This window comes from Mytilus galloprovincialis, chromosome 1 (assembly GCF_965363235.1).
Source record: "Mytilus galloprovincialis chromosome 1, xbMytGall1.hap1.1, whole genome shotgun sequence".
Classification (NCBI taxonomy): domain Eukaryota; kingdom Metazoa; phylum Mollusca; class Bivalvia; order Mytilida; family Mytilidae; genus Mytilus; species Mytilus galloprovincialis.
This window is the reverse complement of record NC_134838.1, coordinates 121,178,721-121,193,240: the sequence shown is the minus strand read 5'-3', so window position 1 is coordinate 121,193,240 and position 14,520 is coordinate 121,178,721. Positions and strand designations below refer to the sequence as shown.

General features: G+C 30.5%; 1 protein-coding gene across 19 annotated transcripts in view; it reads right to left on the bottom strand.

Annotated features, from left to right (window-relative positions):
• The window catches only part of LOC143055569 (microtubule-actin cross-linking factor 1-like), a 141,541-nt gene that overhangs the window by 74,080 nt on the left and 52,941 nt on the right, over positions 1–14,520 (bottom strand). For 18 of the 19 annotated variants that reach the window (XM_076228756.1, XM_076228727.1, XM_076228783.1 and 15 more), the window contains 20 exons: positions 14,348–14,443; positions 14,026–14,156; positions 13,399–13,656; positions 12,788–12,992; positions 11,130–11,258; positions 10,685–10,762; positions 9,958–10,116; positions 9,398–9,412; positions 7,910–8,380; positions 7,340–7,402; positions 6,731–6,822; positions 6,384–6,498; positions 5,732–5,906; positions 5,021–5,178; positions 4,521–4,681; positions 3,917–4,055; positions 3,389–3,579; positions 2,667–2,826; positions 2,137–2,220; positions 168–389 (listed from right to left, as the gene is read on the bottom strand). In XM_076228756.1, the coding sequence (XP_076084871.1) occupies positions 168–389; positions 2,137–2,220; positions 2,667–2,826; positions 3,389–3,579; positions 3,917–4,055; positions 4,521–4,681; positions 5,021–5,178; positions 5,732–5,906; positions 6,384–6,498; positions 6,731–6,822; positions 7,340–7,402; positions 7,910–8,380; positions 9,398–9,412; positions 9,958–10,116; positions 10,685–10,762; positions 11,130–11,258; positions 12,788–12,992; positions 13,399–13,656; positions 14,026–14,156; positions 14,348–14,443 (3,102 nt within the window). The remainder of the gene's footprint in view (positions 1–167; positions 390–2,136; positions 2,221–2,666; positions 2,827–3,388; positions 3,580–3,916; positions 4,056–4,520; positions 4,682–5,020; positions 5,179–5,731; positions 5,907–6,383; positions 6,499–6,730; positions 6,823–7,339; positions 7,403–7,909; positions 8,381–9,397; positions 9,413–9,957; positions 10,117–10,684; positions 10,763–11,129; positions 11,259–12,787; positions 12,993–13,398; positions 13,657–14,025; positions 14,157–14,347; positions 14,444–14,520) is intronic. The other variant, XM_076228732.1, reaches the window with a different exon arrangement.

The following is a 14,520-nucleotide window of genomic DNA, read 5'->3' as shown; positions in this document are numbered from 1 at the left end:
GTATTGGTAGCTCAAATTCCAATTTCTTACTATTTTCATATTTTTCATTTATAAAAAAAACCTCAATTTTGTTGAATTTTTGTATTAATTCACATTTACTTACATAAATTTTATTTTAAAATATTTGTCGGTGAGTATCATACAAGTATTTAGTTACTATTCTATACCTTCAAATTAACATTTGATTCAGATAAAATCCTGGTAATTTCCTTCAGTCTGTGACTAATCCATTTAACCATATCCATATATTGTTTATTGACTATATCAAGTTCTGTTTTCACTCGCTCCGCTCCATCCTCACGTTTTTGTTTCTTTGTCATACTTTCTACAAGGGCAGCATCAATGTCTTCTAAAGTAGTTTTGTACTGACGTAATCTTCTGTCATAAATCTACAATCAAAGTTACAATATTGCTCAGTGAAAAATATTGCTTAATATTTTGTGGGAAAAAAACAACATTTATTATATGCTTTTATCACTGAAATTTGCATAATTTATATTTCTGTTCAAATATAAGCTAATGAAATAATTTACTTTTCTTTAAATTCATGTATTGAAGAAATCTAAAAATTTAATTAGCAAAATTTACTTTTTTTAACTCATAAAATGTTAAATATGTGCATGACCCAAAATCTTGCCTAGCAATAAGTGCTACCCTTCATATACTCTTGGTGATTAAAAAAAATCCTTTGAAGCATCTTTATGAAAATATATCAACTTTCAACATGTGTTATAAAGCTGTATATTAAACCAGTAATCAAGCAATATCTAGTTAGCATTTTAATAATTCTAGCACAATACAATTATATAATATTACTTGAAACTGTAAATAAAATACACAGTTATTGTTGAATATATTTTACAGTTTATATAAAAGAGACAAAAAAAGATTTCACAGAATTTCGAAGATCCTCCCAATTTCTCTATGCCAATATATCTTTAATAAAGGGAATATTCCAGATCCTTAACTGAAGAAAAGCTCCAAATATGAGTAATTCCACTGAGCTAATTACTATAGCAAAATTTAACAGCCAGATCTGACCTTTTTTAGCCATTGATAAAATGGTATTGTATTATTATTTGGATTGATAAGTTTGCCTTAAAACTTGCCGTCACTGAAGGAGCTAAGACTAAAACGCATTAAGCCATGCTTGCCACATGCAAAAGTAGCATCATATAATGTATTAGCTATGGAACTACTTTATTGTGTATAGTAAAAGTAAAAGCACTGCAATATCATGATCACTACAAAGCCATGTTAAATCTGCAACCATACTACTAAAAGTAACCTGATGACTTTGGAAATATATGCCAAAGTATGATACTGCATTTGTTGTAAATTTAGTTTTGATTTTTTTTTAAATATCTTCTTCAAATTAATTAGAATTAACAAATGAAGAAAACCAGATTTCAAAATTGTTCTGATTTTTTTCACACTCAAAAAAAAAAGAAAATTGAACTTTTAGATAAGATCCCATTTCTACTGATAAGTAGAAAAGGTATAAACCATAAGCATATTAGTTGTCAGCACAATAAACCATACCGTGATGATTTTAAAGAACTAAACACTATTTATAGCTGGATAAAAATTGATCAAATTTATAACAGCAAATACAGTAGCTTTGTTTATCCATAAATTGAAATCTATTAACATCTTTATAGCCTATATAATTTAGTCACAGCATTCATATATATAGTGTACAAATATAATATTTGGTTGCATAGTTATAGTTTAGCATAATACATTACATACTAGATAGATAAAATCTCACCTCCTTCAGTTTGGGTGACTATCGACGCCATGGTAACCACATCAGGTAAGCGACTACTTACATGGAAACCAATAACAGGTAAGCGACTACTTAGCCAAGGGTTGCCCTCCATCAATCGATGGAAGAAGGAAGTAGTCAAGCCGTGCATGAATTGCGCTAAGAAAGGCAAACCCAAATTAAAAGCCGTGCTGTAAGCCAAAAACCCTGAAATCAAGGCTCTTTTCAACAAAAAAATTGTAGAGAGAAAAAAAGGAAAGAATTTTGGAAGAGAATTAGTATAGATACTACATAGATGACACTCACTTTATCACTTGCATACCAACAAGACATAAACTCTACTGTTATCTACTAGATTAATTGTATACCTTAGCCTCTCTGATGAATTGTCCTCCATATTTGTTTACTGCCTCTAACTGATGTTGGTGTTCTCCAAGACCATTGTATATTGCCTAAAAACAAATAAACAGACACAAATAAGAAACAGGTTACAATATCATTCTTTATTCAATAAGTGAAGCAAATGTTTTGTCTAACAGAAAACAAGACAACTGGTTTCAAGGATTTTGTTCTGTACAATTTTTATTTTATTTATAAAAGTCAAATCTATACCATTTTCAAAATAGAAATAACATCACTGAATTGAATTGAAAAGCATAAAAATATAATTTTGTACTTCCTTATCAACTATCACCAATGAGTTAAAAAAATTCAGAATATCACTTTAAAGTCATTGACAAAATATCATTGAAGTCTAAATTTCATATGATGGAAATTATATCTGTCATACGGAAGAAGCCTCATCATATGTGTACGGTTCAATCTTTTGTATGTTATATTGTGTAAGCCTAACTAAGATGGTTGATGAACATATGATTAGTTGTGGTTAGAACCTCACCATTGATGGTTCTATCTGTTGCTGGACTTCCTCGATATTGTTTGTAAGGGGAGGTAATTGATTAATTTTCATCTGTAGACGTTTCATCCACTGTTGTTCATCTTTAACCCCACTGGTATACAGGGATAATAAGTTTGAGGAAGATTCAAAGACTCTTCTCCTGTAAGTATAGATTTAACAATCAAGTTATAATTTTCAATTTTTCAATTAAAAAATCAATTGACAAAAGCTAAAACATAATTTTAATTTGTCCATTTAAAATTTCTATATAGGTCAATATTTTGAAGAGATAAAACCACATTTCTTTATCTTGATAAAATACATATAAATTACATGGAATCAGTTTGATAAAATATGGACTAGACTAGTTAGTAAAGAACTAATTCTTATGGTGGTAGGTCACAGTTCACCATGTATTGCTTAAAACTGATATAACTAAGATTGATAGTGAGTTTTATAGACAATAAGGCACTTTCCTTATGTCATGATTTTAAGAACCTTACATAATTTCCCCAAATATAATTCCCCTCAACTAATAATACATTTTGAAACATTCTGTAATTTAAAGCCAGTTTCAAAATTTAATTAAAGATGAAAAAATTAGATATAAAAAGTCTATCAAATCTTGAAACTGTGCTAAAGTTGAAGCCACATTCAATAATAAGTTCAATAAATTAATTGTTCATTTTTAGGTTTCTGTACTCTTTCAATAGTAAAACTACCTTTCCACAATTTGTAATATGATCTGTTCCCATCGTTGTCTGAGGCCATCAACCTCCTTATCAACAGTCTCCAGGTCATTGTGACGAGATGTGCCTGGTCGACAGTGTTTAAGAAGAGCTCTAAGATTTTCTACATCTTTTGTTAATCTATCTAACTTTGGCTGCTGCTGTTGTATAGATGAATCTAAATCCTAGAAAATAAGTCATTGGTTAATGAGAACTAGCTTAAGAATAGTAACATATTAACTTAGTCATCAATTTGACTTTTTGTCAAAAGCATACTAAGTAAGTGTTCATCTTAAAAAAACATCATATGACTTCAAAGTGAAAATTATGGTTAACCTATATTGCCAACATCTGTTATTGTTTTACTGTCACACATTTCATTTTTATAGGACACTTGAACAGAGCAAGAAAATGGATAATTGTAACTCTAAAAACTTATTCTTGATCTACATTTACTTTGAAGGAAAAAAAGATACAAACACTCATGTAAGCTATCATAAACAAAGAGTATTAGATACATACTTGGAGTTCTTCGTGAACTTGTCTAAAGGTATCTGGATCAGCTGACATGTTGTCATGCGACACCAAAGCTATCTCATAGTCTGCTACTAACTGTCTCATCTGCTCTATTCCAGTTAATAAAGAATCGGTTGCTTTTAATCTGTAAATAACAAACATTAACTTTAATTAAAATAAAATCTTACCATAGTAAAAATTAAAAGTGCTGATAAATAATGAGGTTTTCTATTGGAATATTCAAATACTTTATCATATTTTTCTGCCTACATGGGCTATATACACATTTTTTCAACATTTCAAGGAACTTAATTTTACAGACAATCCCGAACCATATGTTATGCAAATGGTTTATATTAATCACATAATTACCCATTTAAGATTCACATTTGACCTTAGTTGTACTTCACCATATTGACTTATATGAAAGGACATATTCCATTCCACTTGTGTGACTTTTACCAGGGAGGGATAAAAAATAATCTGTAATGGTCATTGTGATATTGATATACAATTCTTGGTTAAAACTTGCATATTATTTACCTATCTAAGTAAACCCATGAGAGAGATCATATTTGATCTCACCATTGTAACCCAGCATATTATTTACCTATCTAAGTAAACCCGTGAGAGAGATCGTATCTGATCCCACCGTTGTACCACAGCATGATATTTTGATTCTGCTATATGAGATTTATGTGGAAGACTTGCATAGGTAGATTTCAGTACATCAACTCCATTCTCTAACTCACTGGCATTGGCCTCCCATACCTGAGGTAAAACAGAATTTTTTAAACAAGTTGTTGGAAAATTTTCTTATTCTATTGCAATATCTTACGTTTGCTGTTTTTTTCTAAGAAACCATAGCCTTGACGTCTTACTTTGGTTATGTTTGCAATTAATGCGACAAACATTACTATGGAACCTTTTTTTGTTTGTTAAAAAATAAAATTGTTCAGACTATAGAAAGCTGACTTAACTTAATTTCTTTTCCATTTTTACATCTATATTTTGTATCTTAACATACTTTTAATTATTCTTAAAGACCATTCTTAGCTAAGTGTTTTATAAATAGAGTATGTTGTTTAAAGTTCTGTTAATAAATCAAACCTTTTGTTGTTCCACGATATGACGAAGACCTAGTTTGTCACGAGGTAGATGATCCTGAAGTCTCGACATCAACTCCTGTTCACAGTCCATGAAACGTTTATTAAAAGAATCAACTTCATGGACAAGCTTCTGATCAGGAGATTTTGTCTTATGTGATTCTGTAAAATATATACACCATAATGTTATAAATAAACTAAAAGAAACATTTAATACATTACAATTTGTATTCAAATGACAGTTTTAGCACTCCACAACTAATTCTGATTTTTTTTTTTAAATGTTATTCAAGTTGTACAAGTCACAAGTTTAAGAGCATCTTGAAATAAATATGTCTTTTCAAAGTGGAATCCATTTCTTTTTGTTTTATTACTAATATTTTTTTTAATGTATCACCAACATATGTGGTATTCTTAACATAACATATAGAATACAAACCACAGACTTATTGCATAATATATAATAATCACTGGTAGATAAAACACAGATAATGAACATATGGAATAAATACCACAAACTGCTTGTAATATATCTTACAATAATCCATGAATAATATACCCTATAAACACACCAAAAAGTTGTAAAATCATCTGTGAATATAATACATGCAAATTATTCAATTTTCCATCATTCATTTTTTGTTTGTGGTTAACTAGCTTATGGGATAAAAAAAAAAAAAAAAGGCTTGGACATCTAGCATTAATTTCTCTTAACCTTCTTCTTGAGCAGTTGCTGAAAGACTTAGAAATATTTGGTTACATTCGGCTAATTCTCCCCGTAATTTTCTCATTTCGTGTGTGGTCTCTCCTACTTCTGTGATCAGCTTCTCAGCATCTTCATTTACAGTTCTCCAAAACATTTCCCTCCTTCCTGGCTCTAAACTCATAAACTAAAGAAGAAAAAAACAACAGTAAATTGACCATCATTTAACTTCACTTGCAAAATTAATATACACATGTATAAACATGAATGAGACACACAAATAATTGTCCTATCTTAAAAACTAAACTATTCAAATCTTAAGCCTTACATTTTGTGCGTGTCATATCACTGCTTATATTATTCGCTCTGGCTTTCATCTTTGTTTTACTTGTTTAGCATCTCAGTTTACGAGTGTTGACATAATTTTGATTTCTCACTCAATATTGGTACATTTTACCTATAAAGCTAAAATTCACAGAATTTTCTGAAGGTGGAAGAAAAATCTTCTTATGCACTGAATCTCAAATGAATATACTTGTCTTTTTCTTTGAAATGTGGCTATATATCAATCCTCATGGAGAATTTTTTAAGACCCGTCTCTCCATTTTTTGTACATTATTAGTTTGATTGCAAGTTTTAACCTTCCATCAATAATTAAAAATACCTGTTTAAGATCCCAGTTCTTTATAACCCTAACTGTATTCAATATCATGTTGTGTTTAGTGGACCTCTGTCTCATTTTCCATAAACTATGTAAATGTTCAAACTGTACATGAAGCCTACAAAACAAAAATTAAAAAAATAAACCAAGAGAGATCAGAAACTTTGAGCTAAATAACTACTTTTTTAAAAGGATTGTCATTCAATGATTAAGTTCTTACAACAAATTAGTTCATCCAATTTTTCAAAATAAATTTGCTTTCAAAACATAACAATGTGTATAGGCAATAATTTTTTTTAAAAATGTTGTCATCTTAGAAATAGATATAAGTATGTAGATGTGTGACCTACCTCTCAGCTTGTGAAATGGCATCTTTATTAGGTGGGGGAATGACAAAACAAATAGATGGCAACATTTCTTCATCACCATTTGACAATGCAACCTGTAATATAAGAAATATGTTTATATAATTTACATAACTATTGCAATTTTAAAAGAAAACATATTTGAAAAGGATATTATGAAGTTGCAGTATGAGCTAAATTCTATAAGATTTTCTGTCCTTTAACAAGATGCAAGCATTCTTTGATAAAGTAAACTTGAGTATTGTTTCACTTGTAGAAGTGTTATGTTGTCTTAAATATCTCAGTTTTATGAAGTTGATGAGTTTTTCTAAGTTAAGGTTATAATCTACAGGAAACCATATCACCATACTCATACTTCTCATTCTGATTGAAGCCAATCAGTTTTGTTCTTACTACCGACTTCTGAGTGCTTGGTAGAGCAGCAGAAGTACCAACCAGAACGTTTTTTTGTTTGACCAAATTAGGAATTTAGTTAATTGTTAGTTGTCTAGTTTTAGAATCCCATCCAAAAGTTGTCAAATATTAAAGTCAGTGCCCTTATATTCATTTTAACACATAATTCCTGTTAAATGTGTATCCTAATCTAAAATTTACCTTCCACTTGGTTCTGTTTGAAGTATCTAATAATTCATATTCTTGTCCTCTCTGTATTATTTCCTGAAACAAAAACATTATTTAATTATTTTATATTTTTAGCATAATACAAAATGACATTATGTTCATGCTTGGCATACACCCAATTATAGTTCAAAGTAATGGAAAACAGAAAGAAGGTGTCTTACAGATCCTTAAGTGCTCACACTCTTCAATTCATCACTGCAGAGCTGCTCAATATATATCAGATCCTTAAGTGCTCACACTCTACAAGTCATCACTGTAGAGCTGCTCAATATATATGCAGTCACTCTGTTATAAGTAGTACTTGATAAAGGTGTGACAAAAAAATCTAACTTTATGCAACATATTGAAAAATTCAAGGTATCAGCAAATATACAAATATAATTAAAGCTTCTCAATAGTATAGAAGGTATTTTTGGGACTGATGTTTTATGAAATCTATTATGATTTTTTTAAAATAAAATAAATCTGCATTAACCTAAGGTTATCAGTAAAATTGAACTTTGGGACATCTTTTTTCATTGATAAACATTGCACTGTACAAACCTTTTGGTGTCTGTATGTACATAAGCATTGAACTGTACTCTCTGAGGTTACATGTTCAGTTCTTTTTTCTAATGGAATAACTTCTTCACTAGTCTGAATTAAGTTTGCTATTTGTTTATCAAATTCTGTTAACTGTTCTTGCATTTTATGTAAATCACTAATTTGTCTTTTGGCATCATCAATGCTTAAATTTTCTTGTCCATAAATTGTATTAAGAAGTTCTGAACAATGAGTCATTTCTGATCCATATTGTCTACACTCCTGAAAGAACTGATGATAGGTGGTGATAGATTTAACATGGGATTCTAAACATAATGTTAATTGTAATAGTAGGGACCACTGTGACTGCATCTCCTCCATGTAGGCTTTTATTGTATCAGCTGCAGGGTGTCGGTCAAGAACTAATGCTGTTCCTCGTTCCTGTACTGAGTTGAACTGAACTTCTCTCAATTCCAATTCATGGATCAAACTCTGTAACAATAAAAATCATACAATTAAAACTCATGTTATTTGTCATATCAAATATAATATTTCTGTAAATAAAACTTTTTAAAATTTTCATTCTTAAAATCTATCAGTAATATGGAGTGCTAAATGAACATTGCCATAGTATTTGAAATTATTTCAACCAACCATTTTTTTTCTGAATAAAAACAAAACAAAACATATGTGTATTTGAAATGGACTTGTTGACATTTATGCTAAAAAGTGCTCTAAACATCTAGTTTTCAAGTATACCAATATTTTTTGGTAAAATCATCAAGATATGTTTTTTGGTCATGCTTTGTGTTGGCTAACGTGATGTGCTATATATAGGTTGACTATCAGAAGCTTGGAAGCCAATAACACTGTTTATAAAAGTTATTCAACATTTAAAAAAAAATATGAACAAATGCAAAATGAAGGAATTCAGTTAAAATAACAGCCTCCCCTCCTCTTTATAAACACATCAAAATCAAAGCATGAAAAATGTGCTATCTGGTACATAATACTTTAACATATATAGCATGAACAAAGATTAGCTAATTTTATTTTGAAACAACAACATTTGTACCAATAGTAAATCTTAGTTTGTGATTTTGTGAAATTTTTCAATAATTCAATTCCCCCTTTTTATGAACTGATTATAAACAGTGTTTCGTTACGCTGAGCTGTTCACACAGAACATCTATCATGAGAAGGACACTTACTGCAGACATTATCTTCTGTACATTAACATTCCATCCAACAACACAGGGTTATATTGTCAAATTTGGGCAATCAAATATTCTCAAAAACAATTTACTGGCCTAACAACATGCAATTTCTAAAAGCAATATTACATCATGCCTATATTGGACTAATCGTTGAGATAGAATGGAAATCATGCATGGTGATGAAGTGATTTTGATATTTTTTTTGTATAATATTTTTTTGGAAAGAATGCTTTTAGTTGACACTCTAAAAGATAGCGTTAGTTACAAATGCCTAACATGTAAACACTCAAACCTTTGGAAGTGGAGACTGAAAATTTCAACAAACCAAATTTATTAAGCAATAAAAAACTGATCAAGGGACAGTAACTAAATTCCTTGTTACCATAGGATACAACTGTAATCCCAATCCATTGATAATGTAGAATATCATTAGTATCAATGTCAGACAACTTGACATAGATAATTCATGTTTAATATGTAAATTTTTTTATGATTAATTATTATGATGACTATGTTGAATATATTGTTGGTTGAAATTGTTGCTTTTTATCATGAGTGAAACAATTGGCAGCTAATTAGTGAAATACTAGCAATATTTAATTGTGTACATTGGCCAATCTCTTTTTTAGTTGACCAATGACATGCTCAAAGCTATATATTTTCTCAATTGCCTATAAAATAAGGTTATTTGATCATGTAATATACAAATTTATGAAGAGATTTTAATTTTGATTCTGCATTATACGTTTTTTCATTTACACAGCTTTTTCATTTCTTGTGTGTGTGTGTGTGTGTGTGTGTTTTTTTTTTTTATAATTAAAGGACGTCAAAGCCTTTTCTGATGATAATAACCTTATAAGCACCATCTGTGGTTTGTGGGTCTGTATTTATGTTTATTTCTCTAGTAACTTGTTGTTCCTCTTTGTCATTCAACCAGATTAGTTCCTGCATGGCTGTCTGCAAGAATTCTCGCAAAGAATCCAAGCTTCTGGAACGTCTTGTTGAGGTTTTCTAGAATTAAAACATTTAGACACCATTAAGTACTTAAAATCAACAAAATAATCAGGATTCAAACACATTTTTGATCATAAAATAAAAGCACATTTCAAGAAATTTCATAGCATAATTTTCAAATTTTCAAAGACAATCTGACTTTTTTTTCTATTTCAATAAATAATAGTATTCACAATATCATATGACCAGCAAATGTATTCATGATCTAAGTTCATTAAGTTTATACTGCACAGTATCTATTGTCAAGGACTTTCAAGCCTTTCATTTTCTTACTTTTGGTTTGAAGTACTTTCTGCAATTTCCATACAAACCCTGTATTATGAAAGCTATTTACCACAAATGTACCAAACATCTGAATATAATTAATGCACATTCATTACATAATAAACAAAGCCACTTCAATTAAAAACAATTTTGTTACATAATTATATTTCTATTCCTTTTTATATACATAACTTAATTATGGCAAATATATATAACGTATGAGGAGTAATGTCAATTTATATTTTATTACATCCAATGACAGTGGCAATTAGAATTCCATTATCTTACTACAACAACTTACTATTAATAAAGAATAAGCCACTTCTACTTTAGATAACCATTCTGCGTATAAGTTCTGATCTTCTGGGGATAACATTCTCTGTCAAAAAATAACTTGGTGTTACTAATCACATAGTTATCACAATTAAATAATAGATAGTGTAAAAATGATCTGCATTTACAGTTTAGAATAGGTCACAGATTCTTTAGTTTTTTAAAACATAGTATATTAGGTTAACACTGAATACATCATGTTTGAAGCTTTCTTTCTTTTTAAGTAAGATGTGGTATCATCGCTAATGAGACTATCATTTTACAGAGTCAAAACAACATAGATGTAACATGACACTGGCTCTTGTACATATGTTTGTGTATTGATTAAACAAATAATTTAGAATATATTTTGGTGTTTTATGATTGATATCAATTACTATAAAACTGGCTTTACTACCATAATAACAACTCACCCCATCTGAAATGCATTTTTCTATTTCTCTTCGAAAGTTTTGTATTTGTTGATGTTCTAACTGATGAGAACTGCAGAGGGTTTCTACGGTAGATAAATCAGTACCATATTCTCTTGACTCTAGCTCTGCCTGTAATACAATAAAACAAACATTTTTACTTCATGTAAGAAATTGTAGTCTTCTTTTCTATCTATAGTCCTGACAAAAAAATCTTTTAAAAGTACTAAATTAGGACTTAAACAAGAGTGCACACACTGAAATGTCTCGCCTTCTTTACTAATCATTGATATTATGTTGATAGTCCTAAGTATAAAGCTTTATTACAACTGTCACATAAACGTTACATTAACCAAGATAACTAAACAAAGACCAATGAACCATGAAAATGAGGTCAAGGTCAGATGAACCATGTCAGGCTGACATGTACAGCTAACAATGCTTCCATAAAACAAATATAGTTAACCTAATACTTATAGTTTAAGAAAAATAGACCAAAACACAAAAACTTAAGACTGAGCAATGAACCGTGAAAATGAGGTCAAGGTCAAATAAAACCTGCACGACTAATATATAAATCATAAAATATTTCCATACACTAAATATAGTTGACCTATGGCATATAGTATCAGATAAAAAGACCAAAACTCAAAAAACTTAACTTTGACCACTGAACCATGAAAATGAGGTCAAGGTCAGATGACATCTGTCCGCTAGACATGTTCACCTTACAATTATTCCATACAACAAATATAGTAGACCTATTGCATAAAGTATGAGAAAAACAGACCAAAACACAAAAACTTAACTATAACCACTGAACCATGAAAATGAGGTCAAGGTCAGATGACACCTGCCAGTTGGACATGTACACCTTACAGTCCTTCCATACACCGAATATACTAGCCCTATTGCTTATAGTATCTGAGATATGGACTTGACCACCAAAACTTAACCTTGTTCACTGATCCATGAAATGAGGTCGAGGTCAAGTGAAAACTGTCTGACGGGCATGAGGACCTTGCAAGGTACGCTCATACCAAATAAAGTTATCCTATTACTTATAATAAGAGAGAATTCAACATTACAAAAAATCTGAACTTTTTTTTCAAGTGGTCACTGAACCATGAAAATGAGGTCAAGGACATTGGACATGTGACTGACGGAAACTTCGTAACATGAGGCATCTATATACAAAGTATGAAGCATCCAGGTCTTCCATCTTCTAAAATATAAAGCTTTTAAGAAGTGAGCTAACACCGCCGCCGCCGCCGCCGCCGCCGCCGCCGGATCACTATCCCTATGTCGAGCTTTCTGCAACAAAAGTTGCAGGCTCGACAAAAATTACTTGACTCTTTAATATTGTGAATACCGATAAAAACAGGACTAAATATACTAACTACTGATAATTCCAACTCAGGATTTAATAGTTTCATTTGGGTGATTAATTCTACTATGCTCTATTGTTTTTTTTTTTAAATAACTGCATACAAACTCAAAATTCAAAACATAATTCTTATATGAAATCTGAATACATTCATGACTTATCCATTTAATGAAAATAAACAAATATAAAAATACACATTTATATTATTTTAATTTTTATTAATTTTGAAAAGTGGTGATACAATGAAAATCTTGTTATACATTACATTTTTTACCTGTTTATTTTCTACCCATGACAAACATTCATGAATATGTTGAAATGTTGGGTTCATATCTGTAGGTCTAATTTCTGTTACATATTCTCTTCTCCTGGTTACGGTCACACCTTCCTCGACATAGGACTTGGATATAAGTTTCTGTACAACTTCACCAAACAGCTGAGTTCTTAACTGTGATACTCTCGACTTAATGGAGGAAACTCTAGAAACGCAATAATTAAAAAGATGACAATATTGAAGCAATTAACCAAAATTTTAAAATCTATTGCATTTAAAAATCATGAAATGTAGTTTCTTAATTCTTGATATATAGTTATTAACATAAGATTAATAGTTTGGAGGACATGACAGCATGGAACTAGTTTTGTAAGATTTGATATTTGTAACATAGAATTGTTTTGTGGTTCACAGGATTGTTCATGGGGAAAACCAACATGATTGTTCAGTCTTTTTATCAAGAAATCTCTCTGTAAGATAGGTTTTTAAGAATGTTTAAGTTGTAACAGTAATTATTTTTAACGAGTGATGTTTTGAAAACTTTTCTTGTCATTTATTTTGACTTTTTAATGTAACATCTTAGTCTTATCATTATTGACATTGTAGCATACCTTCTGCTGAGTTGTTCTGCAGTAGAAAACCTTCCATCTTGGAGGGCTTGTACATCGCGAAACATACTGCGTGCATTCTCCTCAACATTACGAAGGGCCTCATCCAAGGCATCACATTTACGTTTGGCTTCATGTGGGTGGACAACATCAACACGACCTTGTTCTTCATACACTCCAATGGCAACCTCATCTAATTTGTCCTCTTGATATTTACAATCTCGATGAAGTTTTTCTGCCAATCTTTGTAGCCTTTCCAATCTAGGATTAAATGATTAATGAAATGAATGTTGGTCTTTTAATATACAAGTGTCATTCAAAATTTTTATATGCAATAATGAACATTGAGGAATTATTATATCAAACTTGCATCCAAAGTTAGCGTTTTAGCCGTGTAAGAAATACTGGCAATGACTAAGCATCCAACTGAAGTATATTCTTGAATTTCTGTTTTACAAATTGAGAAATATCTACCTCTTACTATATTTTGCTATTGCTATTAGAGTACAACCGGGAATGTTCGGACAGAGGGGGAAGTTCTATACTATGGTTGACAATGTGTGTGAGGTCAATGATGAAGAACTTAATAATAAAAAGGATTGGATACAAATTGTTTCATTCAATTTTTACCTGACAACTTCTGACTGCACAAGACTGTCCCTTTCTTGCTGGGCAAATGTAAATCTGCTCCAAAGTCTGTTGATATTATCCGGGTGGAGTTCATCAGGGATACCCATATCACCTGTGCCTGGTCCCAGTCCCTGTAATGCAAAGAATACAGGTCCATGATATCCTCATGACCAAAACAATTTTCTGTTGATGAATATCATGTAAGGGTAAACAAGCAATCACTGTGCTAAATAATTGGAATATCTCAATACATAAATGTTAATATTTATACTTCGTCAGTTATTCTTTTCCCTATTATCAAAGACTGGCAAAGACATTTTACCTGTATTTCATCGTATATACGTAGTAGTTTTTGTTTGGTGTCCTGTCTTGGTGGAATGTCTTCTGTTCTAAATCTCTTGCATTCTGCTAGCACAGACTGAAAAGACAATGTAAACAGATAGTTTACAATAGATAAATTAATGACAGTTAAAAAATGTTAGATTCTTATCAAAT